The sequence below is a fragment of the Salvelinus namaycush genome, chromosome 6 (assembly GCF_016432855.1).
Source record: "Salvelinus namaycush isolate Seneca chromosome 6, SaNama_1.0, whole genome shotgun sequence".
Lineage (NCBI taxonomy): Eukaryota > Metazoa > Chordata > Actinopteri > Salmoniformes > Salmonidae > Salvelinus > Salvelinus namaycush.
Window position 1 is genome coordinate 34,076,462 of NC_052312.1, and position 23,544 is coordinate 34,100,005.

General features: G+C 45.0%; 1 protein-coding gene across 1 annotated transcript in view; it reads right to left on the bottom strand.

The window, feature by feature from the left end:
* Positions 1 to 7,766, bottom strand: part of LOC120049344 (solute carrier organic anion transporter family member 1C1-like) — a 35,044-nt gene extending 27,278 nt beyond the window's left edge. The window contains exons 1-2 of the mRNA XM_038995594.1: positions 7,622 to 7,766; positions 2,069 to 2,201 (exon numbers count right to left, since the gene is read on the bottom strand). Of these exons, the coding sequence (XP_038851522.1) occupies positions 2,069 to 2,201; positions 7,622 to 7,763 (275 nt within the window). The 5' untranslated portion in view covers positions 7,764 to 7,766. The remainder of the gene's footprint in view (positions 1 to 2,068; positions 2,202 to 7,621) is intronic.
* Positions 7,767 to 23,544: the final 15,778 nt, after the last annotated feature.

The following is a 23,544-nucleotide window of genomic DNA, read 5'->3' on the forward strand; positions in this document are numbered from 1 at the left end:
CCATGATCTCGCCATCACGGTTGACAACTCCATTGTGTCCTCCTCCCAGAGTGCTAAGAACCTTGGCGTGATCCTGGACAACACGCTGTCGTTCTCAACTAACATCAAGGCGGTGACCCGTTCCTGTAGGTTCATGCTCTACAACATTCGCAGAGTACGACCCTGCCTCACACAGGAAGCGGCGCAGGTCCTAATCCAGGCACTTGTCATCTCCCGTCTGGACTACTGCAACTCGCTGTTGGCTGGGCTCCCTGCCTGTGCCATTAAACCCCTACAACTCATCCAGAACGCCGCAGCCCGTCTGGTGTTCAACCTTCCCAAGTTCTCTCACGTCACCCCGCTCCTCCGCTCTCTCCACTGGCTTCCAGTTGAAGCTTGCATCCGCTACAAGACCATGGTGCTTGCCTACGGAGCTGTGAGGGGAACGGCACCTCCGTACCTTCAGGCTCTGATCAGGCCCTACACCCAAACAAGGGCACTGCGTTCATCCACCTCTGGCCTGCTCGCCTCCCTACCTCTGAGGAAGTACAGCTCCCGCTCAGCCCAGTCAAAACTGTTCGCTGCTCTGGCACCCCAATGGTGGAACAAACTCCCCCACGACGCCAGGTCAGCGGAGTCAATCACCACCTTCCGGAAACAACTGAAACACCACCTCTTTAAGGAATACCTAGGATAGGATAAAGCAATCCTTCTAACCCCCCCCCCTTAAAAGAGTTAGATGCACTATTGTAAAGTGGTTGTTCCACTGGATATCATAAGGTGAATGCACCAACTTGTAAGTCGCTCTGGATAAGAGCGTCTGCTAAATGACTTAAATGTAAATGTAAATGTTAAATGTTGATTGGAATCCACCTGTGGTAAATTCAATTGATTGGACATGATCTGGAAAGGCACACACCTGTCTATATAAGGTCCCACAGTTGACAGTGCCTGTTAGGGCAAAAACCAAGCCATGAGGTCAAAGGAATTGTTCGTAGAGCTCCAAGACAGGATTGTGTAGAGGCACAGATCTGGGGAAGGGTACCGAAACATTTCTGCAGCATTGAAGGTCCCCAAGAATACAGTGACCTGCATCATTCTTAAATGGAAGAAGTTTGGAACCACCAAGACTCTTCCTACAGAGGAACTCTGTAGGTTTTTTTAGGTTTTGCTGGCAGCCCAGCAAAACTGAGCAATCGAGGGAGAAAGGCCTTGGTCAGGGAGGTGACCAAGAACCCGATGGTCACTCTGACAGAGCTCCAGAGTTCCTCTGAGGAGATGGGATAACCTTCCAGAAGGACAACCATCTCTGCAGAACTCCACCAATCAGGCCTTTATGGTAGAGTTGCCAGACGGAAGCCACTCCTCAGTGAAAGGCACATGACAGCCCGCTTGGAGTTTGCCAAAAGGCAATTAAAGACTCTCAGACCATGAGAAACAAGATTCTCTGGTCTGATGAAACTAAGATTGAACTCTTTGGCCTGAATGCCAAGTGTCACGTCTGGAGGAAACCTGGCACCGTCCCTACGGTGAAGCATGGTAGCGACAGCATCATGCTGTGGAGATGTTTTTCAGCGGCAGGGACTGGGAGAGCGTTCAGGGCCTCTGACTGGGGCGAAGGTTCACCTTCCAACAGGTCTGAATACTATGTAATTGTGATATTTCCGTTACATATTTTTATACATTTGCAAAAATGTCTTAAAAGCGGTTTTTGCTTTGTCATTATGGGGTATTGTGTGTAGGTGAGGAAAAAACATGATTTTAACCATTTTAGAATAAAGCTGTAATGTAACAAAATTTGGAAAAATTCAAGGCGTCTGAATACTTTCCGAATGCACTGTAGACTGACATTTCCTTTAAATAGAGGATCACTGGAAACGTGATTCAGAATAGAGTACACACACACGCACAGGTACACATTTACACACATATCCAGATAAGCTTTAGCTTACTGTACCACAAGTGCATTCAAAAAAGCAAATCGCTACACCCGCAATAACATCTGCTAAATTTGATTTGAAAAGGAAGCTAGGAACCCAAGCATTGTAAGTTAATCCTCCTTCAAATTAAAAGTCGGGTATAACCTCACCGTCCGATGAGGAAGTGTGGCAGAGCGATGATGAATGTTCCCACTGCCATCAGTACACAGCCCATTGCAATGATCTTGGGCCGATGCAGCTTTGCACCAAAGTAACTCACGAATGCTATCACCAACAGGTTACCTGGTAGGGGGATAGACAGACACAGAATTTGTCAATTCTCAAATTGACAAATCTGATGAATCGAGATTCAATTCACAAATTGGAAAAGTAACATGCATTTTCACTTAAGAGTTTTTCTGTTTACAACTCTATTTCGATTCCATTCCTGAATGCATTCTTGAATTGTCGAGTTGACATGGCACTGACCCCAGCTCTGACACAATGGTCTGCTTGAATTTATTCTCAATCACAATGCCTAATTCCTCTCATTGATGTAAGTGTGTTGCCATGGTGAGTTTCAACATTGTGGCACTGTTGGTTTCCTAATTCCCACTATAGAGTGATTCCTCATGAAACCCAGACAAAAAAGGACATTGTTGACATATATTTGTATCTAAAAGCATAATTTAGAAATAACGAATCAAAGTTGGTACATTGCTGACATTTTAGCCTCCCTTAAGACTGCATAATGTTTCATCTGCAAAAATTGGTGTCATGTGAAGCTTTATCGCTTGCTCTGTAATATGAGTAGTATTCTGATTTCAATAACACATTTTCTACAATAACATATTAATATAGAAAAATATAAACATGAATATACAAAATTGTATTTGGCAAATGTTCCAATATATTGTTGAAAATAATATACAGTGCATTTGGAAAGAATTCAGATCCATTGACTTTTTCCACATTTTGTTAGTTTACAGCCTTATTCTAAAATGTATTAAATTGTCTTTTTCCTCATCAAACTACACACAATACCCCATAATGACAAAGCAAAAACGTTTTTTTACTCAGTACTTTGTTGACACACCTTTGGCAGCAATTACAGCATTGATTCGTCTTGGGTATGACACTACAAGCTTGACACACCTGTATTTGGGAGTTTCTCCCATTCTTCTCTGCATATCCTCTCAAGCTCTGTCAGGTTGAATGGGGAGCATTGCTGCACAGCTACTTTCAGGTCTCTCCAGAGATGTTCAATCAGGTTCAAGTCCAGGCTCTGACTGGGCCACACAAGGACATTCAGAGACTTGTCCAGAAGCCACTCCTGCATTGTCTTGGCTGTGTGCTTAGGGTCGTTGTCCTGTTGGAAGGTGAACCTTCGCCCCAGTCTGAGGTCCTGAGCACTCTGGAGCAGGTTTTCATCAAGGATCTCTCTGTACTTTTCTCAGTTCATCTTTGCCTCGATCCTGACTAATCTTTTTTTTATTTAATCAATTTTAGAATAAGGCTGTAATGTAACAAAATGTGGAAAGAGTCATGGGGTCTGTACTCTACGGGCATATCAAAGTTCCAGAGTTGGATCTCTGCTAGTTTTAAAGTTATGGCCCATTTAATAAAGAGAAATTCGCAAAGTAGGCAATGTAACCAATCACAGCCCTCCTTTTACTTATTTTGGTGACCACTTGGAATCCATTTTCACATTCACTCTGTTGGGAATGCTTACAAATTGAATCATAAGAAAAGAAGAACCCTCCAAATCGATTGACCAAGGGCCAATTGAATGACTGTGCCGTGGCCTGGATAGAGAGAGGAGGGAGGGGGGTTAGGGTAGAGCGAGAGAGAGGGGTGTGTGAGTGAGTGAGTGAGTGAGTGAGTGAGTGAGTGAGTGAGTGAGTGAGTGAGTGAGTGAGTGAGTGAGTGAGTGAGTGAGTGAGTGAGTGAGTGAGTGAGTGAGTGAGTGAGTGAGTGAGAAAAGGGGGGGAAGTTGAGAGAGGGAAACAGAAGGAGAGAGAGAGAGAGAGAGAGAGAGAGAGAGAGAGAGAGAGAGAGAGAGAGAGAGAGAGAGAGAGAAGAAAAAAAATTGGGGTAGTGGAGGAGAGTGGTGGGCAATAAAAACTTTAAATGAGGTAAAAGAAAAGCAGCCATTTCATGATGGAACCAATTGTTGTTTTTTAAGGATGGAGGGATGACGTCCATTCCTTAAGGACCTCCATCCGCTCTCATTATTAAGAGGAGTGAGTAGGCTATTCTTCAAGGGTGCTGGATTTGTGAAGTACCACTTCAGAAACCTGCTGTAGAATGCCTAAACTTCTGAACTCCAGAAATAACTGTTCTCTGACTAAGGCAAACCTAGCACTTGGAAATGCCAGATAGTTGAAGTGTTATTGTGCCCCTTCGTTAGTTTACTACTTAAGGAAAATAACTGTTTTGATTGTGCTGAGAGCTATTGTGCTGAAAACACCTGAACTGATGATCTCTGACTGTGAATGTGTTGATTTTTCCTTCATCCATTTAGAATACTGTGTGGACTAGAATAACTGCTTTGTTTGTTGCTAAACGTCTCTATGGTTGTAACAGGTCAAGAGGCACAGAGTACATCCTGCTAATAGAGAGTTGTTAAATACAGAAAGGACTTTGAGGCTAGTCTATGGAGCTCTCCTGAGATGCTTCAGCACTTTCCTCTCTCCCTGTGGTTGGGGGCATTGGAGCCACGACAAGAGGCACACAGCGCATCCTACAGCAGGCTTCTCCAGGTTTCCATCTACTCTACGCAGAAAGGCCCTTGAGACGAGCTGATGAGTGGGAAAAAAAAGATAACTAATGTAAAATATACTGTGTCCGTTAAATGTACATTCAGGTTCAGAACTTTTGTAGGTTCAGAACTTTTGTGAAACAGCACAGTTGGAAAATATATGGCAAAAAGAAATCAAAACGGGATGGTCTTCAGAGATAGATGTGAGGGGTTGAGGGTGAAGGATGGGACTAAAAACGAACTAAAGACAACTATTGTAAAATATAGTGTTTTTCTTTAGTTTTAATATTTTCTACATTGTGGAATAATAGTGAAGACATCAAAACTATGAAATAACACATATGGAATCATGTAATAACCAAAAAAGTGTTAAACAAATCAAAATATATTTTATATTTGAGATTCTTCAAAGTAGCCACCCTTTGCCTTGATGACAGCTTTGCACACTCTTGGCATTCTCTCTTGAAGGAGTTCCCACATATGCTGAGAACTTGTTGGCTGCTTTTCCTTCACTCTGCTGTCCAACTCATCCCAAACCTTCTCAATTGGGTTGCGGTCAGGTGATTGTGGAGGCCAGGTCATCTGATGCAGCACTCTATCACTCTCCTTCTTGGTCAAATAGCCCTTACACACCCTGGAGGTATGTTGGGTCATTGTCCTGTCGAAAAACAAATGATAGTCCCATTAAGCGCAAACCAGATGGGATGGCGTATCACTGCAGAATGCTGTGGTAGCCATGCTGATCAAGTGTGCCTTGAATTCTAAATAAATCACTGAGAGTGTCATGCAGCAAAGCACCCCCACACCATCACACCTCCTCCTCCATGCTCCTCCATGCTTCACCTACTCTGCGTCTCAGAAAGACACGGCGGTTGGAATCAAAAATCTCCAATTTGGACTCATCAGACAAAAGGACAGATTTCCACCAGTCTAATGTCCATTGCTCGTGTTTCTTGGCCCAAGGAAGTCTCTTCTTCTTATTGGTGTCCTTTAGTAGTGGTTTCTTTGCATCAATTCGACCATGAAGGCCTGATTCACACAGTCTCCTCTGAGCAGTTGATGTTGAGATGTGAATGTTACTTGAACTCTATGAAGCATTCATTTGGGCTGCAATTTCTGAGGCTGGTAACTCTAATGAACTTATCTTCTGCAGCAGAGGTAACTCTGGGTCTTCCTTTCCGGTGGCGGTCCTCATGAGAGCCAGTTTCATCATAGCCGCTTGATGGTTTTTGCGACTGACATTTTCCGGATTGACTGACCTTCATGTCTTAAAGTAACGATGGATTGTCGTTTCTCTTTCCTTATTTGAGCTGTTCTTGCCATAATATTGACTTGGTCTTTTACCAAATAGGGCTATCTTCTGTATACCACCCCTACCTTGTCACAAAACAACTTTGGCTCAAACGCATTAAGAAAGAAATTCCACAAACTAACTTTTAACAAGGCACACCTGTTAATTGAAATGCATTCCAGGTGATTACCTCATGAAGCTGGTTGAGAGAATGCCAAGAGTTTGCAAAGCTGTCATCAAGCCAAAGGGTGGTTACTTTGAAGAATCTAAAATATATTTGTGTTTGTTCAACACATTTTTGGTTACTACATGATTCCATATGTGTTATTTCATAGTTTTGATGTCTTCACTATTATTCTAAATAGTAAAAATAAAGAAAACCCCTGGAATGAGTAGGTGTCCAAACTTTTGACTGGTACTGTATTTAAAAAAAATATATATTTTATATACATTACCCAAAGAATATATGGGGGATTGGAAATTATGCAGACAATTACATTGATGGAAGCCACAAGCTGATCTTATTGTTTTTGTTGCCGAGCTGAGCGTAGGGCAGCATGGTAAAAAAATGCAGTACATATTGCTCATCTGATATTTCTTAATTTCTAGTTTTTGGGGGGCTAGAAACATAAGCATTTCACTGCACATGCGATAACATCTGCAAATCTGTGTACGCAACCAATAAACTTTGATTTGACAGTTTCTCAAAGAAGGCACAATGGTAAGTTTGATAAGATTTCTGTAGAGGTGTAGGCAGAATGTGTTTCAGTGACTTTCAAACAAAAAATGCATGCCGCCTATAGCGAGTGCCACACACTGGCCGCACATTCTGCAAGATTGATTGTCTATTCAAACAATTTACATGTAAATGCTTCAGCCAACACTTCTATTCAAAAGACAAATTGTTGTTCAATATCTTGTTTATCAGTACATGATTGTGTTTAGATCTCTTGCCTTAGAATAGGCTCTGAGATTAAATAGGCTATGATGTCGCCCTCTTACCCCACAGCATTACTGTAGCCTACCCATATTGTCAAATATTTTAAGTAGGCTACCGGTCTATATACTTTTGAGCATGGTGCGCTATTGAATGAACGATAGATAAATGGTAGCCTAATATTTGTTCTGTAGCGGGAATAAACCAGTCATGTCAGAAAAGGAGAGACGCCCTACAATATTATTATGATTTAGGCTTATATAATAAAAGTTAAATAATTATATTAAGCTACATGCTGCTATGCAATCTTCTTACCAACAGCAAATGCATCTGTTTTATCACTAGGCCCACATTATAATGTTTTTATTATTCCCGTGCATCAAACACCATTTCCCCCATAAGAACAATATTTGCTTGCAATACAACTGATCAACCACTAGAAGTTGTGCGTACAAATGGTCTGAGCTGTACGCACACTTTCCCGCAAGTTCAAAATGGATAAATACCAACCTTTGTGGGAAATCTGGTGCACACAAGGTTTAGAGTTCTTTTGTGCACACACACCTTTGATAAATGAGGCCCTGATGACTTCCTATAAGGCCTTGGTGACCCATTCATTCACATATCTTCTCTTTCACAACAACATGGATAGAACGGAAGCCCAAAATAGCCCTGGGGATGAGGACGAGATGAGGACAGGGGGATGGGGACCTGTGACGCAAACACTTACTTACCTATCTCAAAGCTCCCATCGATGACGCCTGTTAGGTAACTGGGGATGTCAAAGCGCCTCTCCAGCTGGGTTATTGTGCTCTTCATGTAGCTGCCAGACAAGGCCTTGGCAAAGTAGGCAAACGATAGGGCCACAAGGAACATCTGAAGAGCATGAGGGGAGGAAGAAAGGAGAGGGAGGCGGCAGAAAGTGGGAGATAAAAGAAAGGGGATGTGGGGGACGAGATATTGGTTATTAATAATTAATACATATCAGATTGTATCCAGATTTTCAGGGGAGGGAGAGTTACCCTTGTGTTGCTCTGGTGTACACCATAGCTCTACTTTTCATTGGCTCATTAGCCTATTTTAGCTCCTGCTATCACATTTCCTATTTAATATTCTAACTAGGCCTACATCATAGAAGCACAGAGAGGAGGATAGAAGAGGGAAAGGAAAAGAGGGGATGGAGGATGATAGGGAAGGCAAAGTGTATCTGTAACTACAGGCTATTGAGGAAGACAGGGACAAAGAGAGGATTAAGAGTCTACGTCAAACTTAAGATGGCTCCTTATGTGAGAAAACGGTGACTCAACCCTAGCAACTGATGAAAAAAGGATTGGTTTTGACTAGAAGGAACTTATACATTATGGATTGGCCTTCAGTCTTAGGGGGAAAAAAGGTGCTATATAGAACCTAAAAAGGATCTTCGGCTGTCCCCATACGATAACCTACACGGATCCCAAAACGTTTTTTCCTAGAACCCAAAAGGGTTCTACCTGGAACCAACAAGGGTTCTTTATGAAACCCAAAATGGTTCTACCTGGAACCCAAAAGGCTTTTACCTGGAACCAAAAAGAGTGAAGAACCCAGTGTGGGTCTCAGTCTGTTTCTGTTCTCCTTATGGAACTGTCGTGCCAAACATGTTTGGCGTGACAATTAGTGACAAGGTGTTGGCAAGATAGCACAGAAAGTTTGGGGACTAGGCTAGGAAAGATGAGCTCTAGCATCCATTGCATCAGTCTTCCCACTCTGGGCCACTCACGACTAGCAACACCTCATCTCTCACAATGAGTAGGTTTGTCTTCTCACAGCGGCACGTTCACATTCCCATGGGCTGTTCCACATCAAAGACTAGCCCGGGAAACTACACGGTACATAAATATAAACGCAACATGTAAAGTGTTGGTCCATTGTTTATAAGCTGAAATAAAATATCTTAGAAATTGTCCATACGCACAAAAAGCTTATTTTTCTCAAATTCTGTGCACAAATCTGTTTACATCCTTGTTAGTGAGCATTTCTCCTTTGTCAAGATAATCCATCCACCTGACAGGTGTGGCATATCACGAAGCTGATTAAACATCATGATAATTACACAGGTGCACCTTGTGCTGGGGACAATTAAAGGCCGCTCTAAAATGTGCAGTTTTGTCACACAACACAATGCCAGAGATGTCTCAAGTTTTGAGTGAGCGTGCAATCGGCATGCTGACTGCAGGAATGTCCACCAGAGCTGTTGCTAGAGAATTTAATGTTTATTTCTCTACCAACGTCGTTTTAGAAAATTTGGCAGTATGTCCAACCGGCCTCACAACCACAGACCATGTGTATGGCGTCGTGTGGGGAGCGTTTTTTCTGCTATCAATATTGTGAACAGAGTGCCCCATGGTGGCGGTGGAGTTATGGTATGGGCAGGCATAAGTTATGGACAATGATCAAAATTGCATTTTATCGACGGCAATTTGAATGCACAAAAATACCGTTACGATATCCTGAGGCCCATTGTGTACCAGAAAGTACTCATTCGAGTCACATACTTTCCTGTTAAATAGTCTACCAATACCAGTGGAAACAGTACGACGATATGCTAACGAGTAGAATATTGTGATATTTATTTATCAGAGCATTACAGTTCAAACAAACACCATGAGCCACACCGTGAGCCACACTGTAATGCCCGGGGTGTAGTGGATGAAGGAGTCAGACGCAGGAGACAGAGAGTTCAGAGTAGCGTTCCAATTTAATACCCAACACGGGTGAACACGACGCCACTCTAAATGTAATGCTCCACCACATAAAGTGAGAACACGAAATCACAAGACACAACGTACACGAACCGTGACACACAAGAATGCACTACCTGTACACACAACAATCCCGCACACCCAGCAGGCCGGGCTGCTGGGTAATATAGCCCCACAAATCACCCTAACCACAAACAGGTGTCAATAATCACACAAAGGGAGGGGGAGGAAAAGTCAGTAGCAGCTAGTAGGCCGGTGACGACGACCGCCGAGCACCACCCGAACAGGAAGGGGAGCCACCTTCGGTGGGAGTCGTTACAGTACCCCCCCCCTGACGCGCGGCTCCCGCAGCGCGCCGACACCGGCCTCGAGGACGACCCGGAGGGCGAGGCGCAGGGCGATCCGGATGGAGGCGATGGAAATCCCTCAACGTCGATGGATCCAGAATGTCCCCCACCGGGACCCAGCACCGCTCCTCCGGACCGTACCCCTCCCAGTCCACGAGGTACTGCAGGCCCCTCACCCGGCGTCTCGAGTCCAGGATGGCTCGTATCCTATACGCCGGGGACCCCTCGATGTCGAGAGGGGGAGGAGGGACCTCCGGTACCTCACCGTCCTGCAGGGGACCAGCTACCACCGGCCTGAGGAGAGACACATGAAACGAGGGGTTAATACGATAATAGGAAGGGAGTTGTAATCGATAACACACCTCGTTTATTCTCCTCAGGACTTTGAAAGGCCCTACACACTGCGGACCCAGCTTCCGGCAGGGCAAGCGGAGGGGCAGGTTTCGGGTCGAGAGCCAGACCCTGTCCCCCGGCACAAACACGGGGGCCTCACTGCGGTGGCGGTCAGCACTCCTCTTCTGCCGTCCACTAGCTTGTTGAAGTGATTCCTGGACGGCCCTCCATGTCTCCTTGGAGCGCTGCACCCATTCCTCCACTGCAGGAGCCTCGGTCTGGCTCGGATGCCATGGTGCCAGGACCGGCTGGTACCCCAATATACACTGAAAGGGGGACATGTTAGTAGAGGAGTGGCGTAGAGAGTTCTGGGCCATTTCGGCCCAAGGGATATATCTCGCCCACTCCCCTGGCCGGTCCTGGCAATATGACCGCAGAAACCTACCCACCTCCTGGTTCACTCTCTCCACCTGCCCATTACTCTCAGGGTGATAACCGGAGGTAAGGCTGACCGAGACCCCCAAACGCTCCATAAACGCCCTCCATACTCTGGACGTGAACTGGGGGCCCCGATCAGAAACGATGTCCTCCGGCACCCCGTAGTGCCGGAAGATGTGGGTGAATAATGCCTCCGCAGTCTGCAGGGCTGTAGGGATACCGGGCAACGGGAGGAGACGGCAGGACTTAGAAAACCGATCCACAATCACCAGCACCGTAGTATTCCCTTGAGACGGGGGAAGGTCGGTCAGGAAATCTACGGATAGATGTGACCAAGGCCGTTGTGGAACGGGGAGGGGTTGTAACTTCCCTCTAGGAAGGTGCCTAGGAGCCTTACTCTGAGCGCATACCGAACAGGAGGAGACATAAAACCCAACATCCTTAGCCAAAGTAGGCCACCAATACCTCCCCCGAAGGCTCCCCACTGTCCTCCTCACCCCAGGGTGACCCGAGGAGGGTAGGACGTGAGCCCACCGAATCAATTTGTCCCGAACACCAAGCGGCACGTACTTCCGCCCCGCCGGACACTGAGGAGGAGCGGGTTCCGCCCTTAATGCCCGCTCGATGTCCGAGTCCACTTCCCACACCACTGGTGCTATAAGCCTTGAGGCGGGAAGGATGTGGGTAGGTTCGGTGGGCCGATCCTCCGTGTCAAAACAACGGGATAGTGCATCCGCCTTTATGTTTTGGGAGCCCGGTCTGTATGACAGAGTAAACTGGAATCGGGTGAAGAACATGGCCCACCTTGCCTGACGTGGGTTCAGTCTCCTAGCTGCCCGAATATACTTCAGATTCTGGTGGTCGGTCCAGATGAGAAAAGGGTGCTTAGCCCCCTCAAGCCAGTGTCTCCACACCTTCAGAGCACTGACCACCGCTAACAACTCCCGGTCCCCCACATCATAGTTACGCTCCGCTGGGCTGAGCTTTTTAGAGAAAAAAGCGCAGGGGTGGAGTTTTGGTGGCGTACCCGAGCGCTGTGATAGCACGGCACCTACCCCAGCCTCGGACGCGTCCACCTCCACTATGAATGCTAAAGAGGGATCATGATGCGCCAACACGGGCCCATCCGTGAACAGCGCCTTCAACCTGTTGAAAGCTCCGTTCGCTTTTGCTGACCACTGCAAACGCACCGGACCCCTCTTCAGCAGTGAGGTAATGGGAGCTGCTACCTGGCCAAAACCCCGGATAAACCTCCGGTAGTAGTTGGCAAAACCCAAAAACCGCTGCACCTCTTTTACCGTGGTCGGAGTCGGCCAATTACGCACGGCCTTAATGCGTTCATCCTCCATCACCACCCCCGAGGTGGAAATGCGATAACCCAGAAAGGAGACGGCTCGTTTGGAGAACACACACTTCTCAGCCTTGACATATAGGTCATGCTCCAGCAGTCTACCAAGCACTTTGCGTACTAGAGACACATGCGCGGCGTGAGTGGCTGAGTAGATCAGAATGTCATCGATATAAACAACCACTCCCTGCCCGTGCAGGTCCCTGAGAATATCATCTACAAAGGATTGGAAAACGGCGGGAGCATTCTTTAACCCATATGGCATGACGCAGTACTCATAATGGCCCGATGTGGTACTAAATGCGGTTTTCCACTCGTCTCCCTTCCGAATACGCACCAGACTGTACGCGCTCCTGAGATCCAGTTTTGTGAAAAACTGCGCTCCATGAAATGATTCCATTGCCGTAGCAATTAGAGGTAGTGGGTAACTAAACCCCACTGTGACGGCATTTAGACCTCTATAATCAATACACGGACGCAAACCTCCCTCCTTTTTTTTCACAAAAAAGAAACTCGAGGAGACGGGTGAAATGGAGGACCGAATGTACCCCTGTCCCAGAGACTCAGTGACATATGTCTCCATAGCCACCGTCTCCTCTTGGGACAAAGGGTACACGTGACTCTTGGGAAGCGCAGCGTCCACCTGGAGATCTATCGCACAATCCCTACCCGGTCGATAAGGTGGTAATTTAGTCGCTTTCTTTTTACTAAAAGCGATTGCCAAATCGGCATACTCGGGGGGAATGCGAACCGTGGACACCTGGTCTGAACTCTCCACCGACGTGGCACCGATGGAAACTCCCAGACACCTTCCAGAACACTCCTCTGACCACCCCTGGAGAACCCCCTGTTTCCACGAAATAGTAGGATTGTGACTAGCCAGCCAGGGAATCCCCAGTACCACTGGAAACGCAGGCGAATCGATAATGAAAAAACTTAGACGTTCCTTATGATCCCCCTGCGTCACCATGTCCAGTGGAACCGTGGCCTCCCGGACCAAACCTGACCCTAATGGCCGGCTATCTAGGGAGTGCACGGGAAAAGGAGAATCTATCGGCACAAGCGGAACACCTAGCTTGATGGCGAGTCCGCGATCCATAAAGTTCCCAGCTGCACCTGAATCGACTAGTGCCTTATGCTGGGAAGAGGGAAAAAAATTAAGAAAAAAAATTAAGACAAACATATGACAAACAGGGGGTTCTGGGTGAGTCTGGTGCTTACTCACCTGAGGTGACCGAGAAATGTTCCGCCTGCCATCTCGACCCCCAGATGGACCCCCCCAGCACCGATCGGCCGTGTGTCCTCTCCGACCACAGCTGGTGCAGGGGGAGCCTCCTCCTCCGGTACCCCTCGGTACGGCTCATCCCAACTCCATGGGAATGGGTGCAGGGGTGCTGGGTGGTGGAACGCACAGGACCCTCTCCGAACGGCCGCGGGAAGCCAGCAGATTGTCCAGCCGGATGGACATATCAATAAGCTCATCCAGGGAGAGAGCTTCGTCCCGGCACGCTAGCTCCCTGCGGACATCCTCCCGGAGACTACATCTGTAATGATCTATAAGGGCCCTGTCGTTCCACCCAGACCCCGCGGCCAAGGTCCGAAACTCCAACGCGTAATCCTGGGCGCTCCTCTTCTCCTGCCTGAGATGAACCAGTCGCTCTCCCGCCGCTCGGCCCTCAGGTGGATGGTCGAACACCGCACGAAAGCGGCGGGAAAATTCGGGGTAGTGCTCCTTTGCTGAATCTGGGCCATTCCAGACAGCGTTAGCCCACTCCAGAGCACGACCCGTTAGGCAGGAGATGAGGACACTCACTTTCTCCGCTCCCGAGGGAGTGGGTCTCACGGTTGCCAGGTACAGTTCTATTTGTAACAAGAACCCCTGACATCCCACTGCCGCTCCATCATACTCCCTCGGGAGCGCAAGACGAAGAGCGCTGGAGCCGGAGGATGGTGAGAGAGGAGAGGAGGAATCCTGAGCTGGAGAGACTGCAGGTGGAGAGAGGAGACCACTCCTCTCCCATCGGTCCATTCTCTCCATCATTTGATCCATGGCGGAACCGATGCGATGGAGGACGGTAGTGTGGTGGAGAACCCGTTCCTCCATAGATGGGAGTGGGTTGGCCGCTGCTCCTGCTGACTCCATTCTTGAAACTGGTGCGGGATTCTGTAATGCCCGGGGTGTAGTGGATGAAGGAGTCAGACGCAGGAGACAGAGAGTTCAGAGTAGCGTTCCAATTTAATACCCAACACGGGTGAACACGACGCCACTCTAAATGTAATGCTCCACCACATAAAGTGAGAACACGAAATCACAAGACACAACGTACACGAACCGTGACACACAAGAATGTACTACCTGTACACACAACAATCCCGCACACCCAGCAGGCCGGGCTGCTGGGTAATATAGCCCCACAAATCACCCTAACCACAAACAGGTGTCAATAATCACACAAAGGGAGGGGGAGGAAAAGTCAGTAGCAGCTAGTAGGCCGGTGACGACGACCGCCGAGCACCACCCGAACAGGAAGGGGAGCCACCTTCGGTGGGAGTCGTTACACACACTAACTAACAATCCTGAGAAACTGACCTTTTTCAACTTTGAACATACTTTAACAAACAATCTTATTTTAAGAGGCTTAGACCCCATTGTCTCATGTAGCTTTAATCCTGAAGAATAACAAGCTGCTACTCTCTGATCTCTGAGGTGGATGTAAATCCTTTGTGTCAGGGGAAAGGATGTTTTAGGCGATTAAAAGGCCCACTCCTTGATTCAAAAAACAACAAATTGCTAGCCCTTGCTGCCAATTGGTTTGCTATAAAGCTGAGGGATGGGGCTTCAAAATAGGTTGAAGACTCAGTGTTAACTTCGTCAACTAAAATAGTGACTAAAATATTCATCAAACACCTATTTTTCAGTGCCAATTGACAAGACTATAACTGACTAAATAGAGCCAGAAAAACTAGAAGTAAACTAAAAGGATTTTTCATTTCATTACTAAAACGAGACGAGACAAAATTATCTCTGTGACTAACATCTGACTACTAAGTGTGGACTGGACAAGAGTTTTTGGAGAGATTGAGAGCTTTTCAATAATAATCATGATTAATATTAGCAGCACAGATGCTTAGATCTGTTAAGCAGTGGGAAGGATGTGTCACACCCAGCAAACACAGCCTCCATCAGCTGGTGAGCTGCTGGGGAGAAAGCGATGAGTGTGGGCAGAAAAGCAGACAGGCTCAGCTCCGGCTCCATTTATAAACAAGGCGCAGGTGACTCTCTTGCTTCACTTTAGCTAACCAGTCACCACCAGCCTTCTATTTAGCTACCCTTTGCCTGGTTACGAAACACACACTGCTTTAAGAAATAAAAAACAATAGCAGCAATGCGTTTAATAGTAAAACAACAGTATAGCTATGTTTTTTCTCTCCCTTGAGTAGGCTATAGAAAAGTAGGCTCTTTGAATTTGTAGTATTGCTCAACCCTCCCACTTTCACACTGCATTTCATATACAGGTTCTGTAGCCTCCCTCTTGTAGTCTCCCTCTTTTCCTGAGAGAAAATGGCTTGATTCTAGCCCTTAGGCTACTGTTCAAAGGACATGGCCCATAATACCACAGCTACATTTTTCTGTCCACTACGCTATATCTGACTGGGTAAATAACTTTATTTTGAGTTAATGTGGACCCAGTGGCTCAGACTTGAACACGTGGACCAGGACTCAGACTTCAGCCATAGGGACTCGTGACTCGTACTCGATCCGTAGCTTATGCCTACCCATACCATAGCCCCACACCGCCACCATGGCGCACTCTGTTCACAACGTTGACATCAGAAAACCGCTCGCCCACACAATGCCATACACGTGGTTTACGGTTGTGAGGCCGGTTGGACATACTGCTAAATTCTCTAAAATGACATTGGAGGTGGCTTATGGTAGAGAAATGAACATTCAATTCTCTGGCCAAAGCTCTGGTGGACATTCCTGCAGTCACCATGCCAATTGCACGCTCCCTCAAAACTTGAGACATCTGTCGCATTCTGTTGTGTGAGAAAACTGCACATTTTAGAGTAGCCTTATAATGTCCCCAGCACTAATATGAGTCTAATATGTTAGTATTTGTTGCCTACTGCATGCATTTTTACTAAACAGTATGTTCTAAATTGTATGTAGTATGATAAGTACACAGTATGCAGTTTTAGTAAGTAATAGTAATAGGCAAGATAGATTTCGTACACGGCTATGGACTGTCAGTCTTTGCATCCACTGTGTCTATGAATTTGAGAGTGGCTCCAACATTTCCCCAGGCCTATTGCCTATCAAAAAGGCAGTTTTTATTAAAGGAATTTAAAGAGATCCAGAAAGAACCACCTGACTTGTTCCTAATGTGCTCTGTTGAGAGAGCAACGTCAGTCACTTTTCATGTTTCACTATGGCAACAACGTTCGTTGGCAGGTATTGGATTGACTGACATACTTTCCAGAGTGCTTCAGGAGAAAACAACAGAAATCCATCACCTGAGAGTGTAGAACTGAACTAATATCCTTGGGATATGGACCACTACATTGGCTCTCTCTGGATATATTGTCCCCGTCCATACAGTCAGCGGGGTTCTCCGTTCATCGTGCGGACAGGAAGAAGGAACTTTCCGGGAAACACAAGAGGTGGAGGAGTATGTCTCATGATTAACAACATGGTGTGATTGTGGTAACGTACAGGAATAACCAATCTGGAATACCTCATCAAATTCCGACCACATTAGCTCCCAAGAACATTTTGGGGGGTTATATTCACTGCCTTGTATATTCCCCACCAAGCCTACACAGCGACGGCTCTCAATGAACTACACTGAACTTCGTGCAAACTAGAAACTGCATATCCTGAGGCAGCACATGCTTGACCATTGTTACTCTCCCTTCCGGGATGACTACAAGGCCCTCCCCACCCTGCCTTCTGCAAGGGAATGGAAACACTTCAGGAAGTGAAGCTGAGCAGAGAGATCTATTCAATCCACTAATACTAAACATGTGCTTGTATCATAGAAACATCTCTGTTTTTAGTATTTTGATCTTGAACAATGTCTATTAGAGGTATGGGTAGCGCCATCTTGAAATGCCATAGTAATGACTGACACCCATGCGCCATTGGTAGGAGTGAGAAAATTGGGAGTTTTGGCATGGAGACTGAAACTGAATGCTGCCACCAGGTGGCGCCTCACCTCTACTGGACCTGAACGGTTTCTCACAACTTGACAGCTCTGTCAGGACAACAATATTAAGGTAAGAAAATGCATACAATTCGTTTTTATGTTGGTAATTATAATATGTACATTTTAGAGTATTTTTCCCGATTGATAAGATGAGTCTGTGAAATGAAATTTTGATAACAAGCCGAGTAGACAATCAGCCAAAATGAGACAAGGTGGCTACTTGATTTAGCTCTTGTCTTGTCTTTTGGGTGTAAATGTTTTTTTATTGATAACTGTACGAAATAAAATACTCATATTGACAATTTGACGAGTTTTGTCATTAGGTATGAGCTAGACCTAGCTAAAACGAACTGGCTAACGCTAGTGATTAGATATGAAAATAGCTAGCTAGCCAGGCAAAAGAGAGGGCTGCTGCATGATTGCTATTTTACCAGTAACATTTATGATTCCCATATAGCTAGGTAGCTACAATAATTATTAGCTCGACAACTAGCTCCATAGCTAGATATGTAGATATATTATGTTTCTTTTTTATCTGTGATAGCTAAGATTCCTAAACATAGTATGCCTGCTGGCTGTTGATTGCAGCCTGAAGCCTAACCCTGATAACTTGTACAATTGCCTTCCATTCATGATTCCTTTTTTTGTGCTGAAGGGTAATCGTTAACGTAAACTCACCCCATTCCGTACAAATGTGCGTAACCGCGACATTCAAACGAGGCTACAAAGAAAACTAATGGGACTGTAGCGACTGTGTTGACTTCAAAATCGGGGGTGTGAACTAGGTTTCTATTCAAGCATTGATCGACATGGTAATGGCTCTATAGTATTGGAGAAAAGTTGAAAAAACTGACCCTCCGTTACAACATGACGTGTCATGTTGTAACGTACAGCACGCATAAAGCAACTATTTCTGTCTTACAATCTCTCTCCACCAGGTGTAGCACTTCTCTCATCGTTTAAAAACAAGAAATGGACAGTGACGTGGGGTAAGGGGGGGATACCTAGTCAATTTTTTTCGTCATCATTGCATGCGATCATCATTCTCAAAGCCGCAGTTTACTTCTAAGATCACTTTAGCACCGCCCTAAAAACCCGATTCAAATTCGACACAAACCTTCAAATAGGTATGTAATGACACATTATATAAACTCTTTATAGTGTTTTATTTACATTTTAGAGGCAATGAGGTGATAAGTTGGACAGATCAAGTGAAAAAAGCAATTTTTCCACACGACATCTGTCCTTCTCACTATAACGCATTAGTTTCGCTTCCCCACCCGCCATTTTTAAAAAGACCCGAAGGGGATCATTGCCTGCTTGAATTATGCAGAAACGGGCAGTGTTTAGGTCATGTAATTGATTTTGTTGGAAAGGGGAGAAATTGTGCTTTACAATGGTATTGACATTACAGTTGATCTGGAATTATTACGTTTTTGGGGCGCTAAAATAAGGGCAATTGTACGGACCAAGGCGATGTACGAGTTTACGTGAGGTTACGTTACTTGGGGAAGAAGAGGATGAGATTGAAATGGAGGAGCCGGAGGAAGTTGAGAAGCCACCACATGATGCTGATGCCTCTCAGCCAAGCTTTTTGACTGGAAGGTAAATGTCAATGATGTATTATTACTATGTACTATTAGGCAGGGGTAAAAGTAAATGTAACTTATTCCCGGTATGGGACCTCCTATTTGCGCATGCGCTTCTTAAAAAAAATGTTATGGTCCTAATCAAAGAATTACATATAGAATCCCCATTAATTTAATTAGATTTCAATGGGCCTAATAGTCAAGATTTGTCATTTAAGTTTTACAATGTATTAGGCTACCTTTTAATGTGGCATAAACACAACCAGTCATGATGTTTTCATTGGATTGTCATTACTTCAAAAGGCTCATGTAGGCTACCTGCGCACAGTACTCAGCGAAAATGATTCATAAGCCTCATTTAGATATTTTTCTGCTTATCATTTCTGACTTTTGGTAAGCTATTTGTTAGTCAACTTGTCTATAATTAGATACATGTTGCTTCTCTTCAATCAATACTTGATGCTCATCTAGAATACTACATAAAGCCTTGTTCACCAGAATGATGTCATAAATCGATAGAATGATCAATGCATCATCAACAATCTAGTTGACATCGGTAAATTGATATCTTTAATTTCTGATTCTCTCACAGAGCAAGGACATTTAGGGTTTTAAGAAAATGAAAAGCTGTGAAAACGATCCAACATGTTTCTGATATTATTTCAGTTCGTCTTGGATGCATACTGTTAGCTTTTATGTCGCTGAAAGAAATTGCACGTTTTGGATACACAACAGGTCCCTAAGTGCGCATTCGCATTCCCTCAAGATGCTGAAAGAAAGAAATCATATACCGTATCTCCACTCCTGTTCCTGAGACAAAATTAACATTCTATAATTTTACTGTGAGTAACACTAAATTCTACAGGAGTGAATATTATAATAGGCTACATGTGAGGCCTACAGTCAGAGTCCAAACTTAAGTAACTATTCCAACTATTAGGCTAATCATTCTGGCATCTATACAGTGCAATTTGATAAGCGCAAAGAAACATCACTTACAAAACACCAAAATGCGTTATGAATGACATTCGGTGATTGGCATTCATTAGGCCTTAACAAGTCTTATAACCTGAATTGATGCGTAGACTGCTGTCAGCGCACGTCTCGGGCTTGGCCACTCATCTCTGCCTTGGCCGAAATTGGTCTTTATCATCAAACCACACCGCATTTTGGAGCGCATTCCACAGGTTTTCAAGTCTATTCACAAATGTTTCATGCAACTGACATGCAGTAATAACAAATAGTGTAATAGCCTACAGTTGTCTTCTAATCTATGTTTTAATTATTGTGATAGGCTCATGTTCTACCTGTACAGCGTACCCGCACTATTTATTTTGACGATACTCCGTATTGGACCATTCCGGCTAACTTTCACCCTGCCTATATATAAATGAGGTCTATATTTTTGTAAATACTCTCTTTTCTCTCACCTCTCTCTCCCCAGGACACTGTGGTGGACTGTCAGCTCTCAGACCTTTGTGAGGAGGACACACTATAGACATGTCACCTGAGCTCCACAGTGACAAGGATAGGCAGGGGCTGGAGAGATGGAACAACATGCTACTGAGGCTGTAAACAGGGCTGAGGGACAATCACACCCTTACAGGACACATACATAGATATACATGCCATACATAGCTAGGTACTAGTAAAAGGTATTCTAGTCTTCACCCAGTAGCTCAGATTGTCACTGGTCATTTCCCCGTTCTTGCATGCTTTTAATTCTGACTCTTCGAGTATTAGGCTATAGGCCTAGAGGAATTTATGTAAGAAGAAACTGAAGTTGTAAAAGACCATCATTGTGTCACGTTCCTGACCTGTTTTCCCTTGTTTTTGTATTTATTTAGTATGGTCAGGGCGTGAGTTGGGTGGGTTGTCGATGTGTGATTTTCATGTTGGGATTTTGTGTGTTCGGCCTGGTATGATTCTCAATCAGAGGCAGCTGTCAATCGTTGTCCCTGATTGAGAATCATACTTAGGCAGCCGGGGTTTCACGTGTGTTTTGTGGGTGTTTGTCTTTCGTGTTAGTATTCGTGCCACACGGGACTGTTTTCGGTTGTATTCTATTTGTTATTTTGTTTCATGTTAGTGTTCAGTTTCGATATAATAAATCATCATGAGCACTAACCACTCCGCGTATTGGTCCGATCCTTCTCGCCTCTCCTCGTCCGAGGAGGAGGAAGAATATGACAGCCGTTACACATTGTTATTATAGTATATTCTTTATTGTTCTAATATTTTGTAATTCCAGTTAAATTTTGATGACAATATCCCTGAGATGAATGTTGTATAAAATGTTATGGTTATGAAAGGATGATGCAACTGGCACTTTGTTTTCAGGTTTGAATAAGACAATGTACCCCCTTATCCTTATTCTTTCAATAAAGTTATTGTTTTATTAATATTATATAATTTGTGTATGTCTTTATCAAATGTAAGATTAAATGCCATTTGTAATATGTTTTAATGAATATACAGTGGATGCGGAAAGTATTCAGACCCATTGAATGCATAAAAAAACTGAAATATCACATTTACATAAGTATTCAGACCCTTTACTAAGTACTTTGTTGAAGCACCTTTGGCAGTGATTACATCCTCGAATCTTCTTGGGTATGACGCCACAAGATTGGGACCTGTATTTGGGGAATTTCTCCCATTCTTCTCTGCAGATCCTCTCAAGCTCTGTCAGATTGGGGGGGGGGGGGGGGGGGGGGGGGGGGGGGGGGTGCTGCTGCACAGTTATTTTTTTCAGGTCTCTCCAGAGATGTTCGATTGGATTCAAATCCGGGCTCTGGCTGAGCCACTGAAGGACATTCAGAGACTTGTCCAGGAGCCAATACTGCATTGACTTGGCTGTATGCTTACGGTCGTTGTCCTGTTGGAAGGTGAACCTTCACCTCAGTCTGAGGTCCTGGTCCTCAGTCTGAGGTCCAATAACATTCTTCACAGTAGGGATTGTACCAGGTTTCCTCCAGACGTCACGCTTGGCATTCAGGCCAGAGTTCAATCTTTGTTTCATCAGACCAGATAATCTTGTTTCTCAAGGTCTGAGAGTCTTTAAGTGCGTTTTGGCAAACTCCAAGCGGGCTGTCATGTGCCTTTTACTGAGGAGTGGCTTCCGTCTGGCAACTCTACCATAAAGGCCTGATTGGTGGAGTGCTGCAGAGATGGTTGTCCATCTGCAAGGTTTTCCCATCTCCACAGAGGAACTCTAGAGCTCTGTCAGAGTGACCATCGGGTTCTTGGTCACCTCACTGACCAAGGCCCTTCTCCCCCGATTGCTCATTTTGGCCAGGAAGCCAGCTCTAGGAAGAGTCCCAAACTTATTCCATTTAAGAATGATGGAGGCCACCGTGTTCTTGGGGACCTTCAATACTGCTGACATTTTTTGGTACCCTTCCCCAGATCTGTGCCTCGACGCAATCCTGTCTCGCAGTTCTCCAGACAATTCCTTCGACCTCATGGCTTGGTTTTTGCTCTGACATGCACTGTCAACAGTGGGACCTTCTATAGACAGCTGTGTGCCTTTCCAAATCCTGTTCAATCAATTGAATTTACCACAGGTGGACTCCAATCAAGTTGAAGAAACATCTCAAGGATGATCAATGGAAACAGGATGCACCTGAGCTAAATGTTTCGTCTCATAGCAAAGGGTCTGAATACTTACAGTACCAGTCAAAAGTTTGGACACACCTACTCATTCAAGGGTTTTTCTTTATATTTACTATTTTCTACATTGTAGAGTAATAGTGAAGACATCAAAACTATGAAATAACAGATACGGAATCATGTAGTAACCAAACAAGTGTTAAACAAATCAAAATATATTTCATATTTGAGATTCTTTGCCTTGATGACAGCTTTGCACACTCTTGACATTCTCTCAACCAGCTTCACCTGGAATGCTTTTCCAACAGTCTTGAAGGATTTCCCACATATGCTGAGCACTTGTTGACTGCTTCTCCTTCACTCTGCGGTCCAACTCATCCCAAAACATCTCAATTTGGTGGAGGTCGGGTGATTGTGGAGGCCAGGTCATCTGATGCAGCATTCCATCACTCTCCTTCTTGGTCAAATAGCCCTTACACAGCATGGAGGTGCGTTGGGTCATTGTCCTGTTGAAACACAAATGATAGTCCCGCTAAGCACAAACCAGATGGAATGGCGTATCATTGCAAAATTCTGTGGTAGCCATGCTGGTTAAAAGTGCCTTGAATTCTAAATATATCACAGACATTGTCACCAGCAAAGCATCCCCACACCTCCTCCTCCATGCTTCACGGTGGGAACCACATCAAAAAAACAAAAATCTCACAGTTGGACTCATCAGACTAGAGGACAGATTTCCACCAGTCTAATGTCCATTGCTCATGTTTCTTGGCCCAAGAAAGTCTCTTCTTATTATTGGTGTCCTTTAGTTGTGGTTTCTTTGCAGCAATTTGACCATGAGGGCCTGATTCATGCAGTCTCCTCTGAATAGTTGATGTTGAGATGTGTCTGTTACTTGAAGTCTGTGAAGCATTTATTTGGGTCGCAAATTCTGAGGCTGGTAGCTATAATGAACTTATCCTCTACAGCAGAGGTAATTCTTGGTCTTCCTTTCCTGTGGCAGTCCTCATGAGAGACAGTTTTATCATAGCGCTTGATGGTT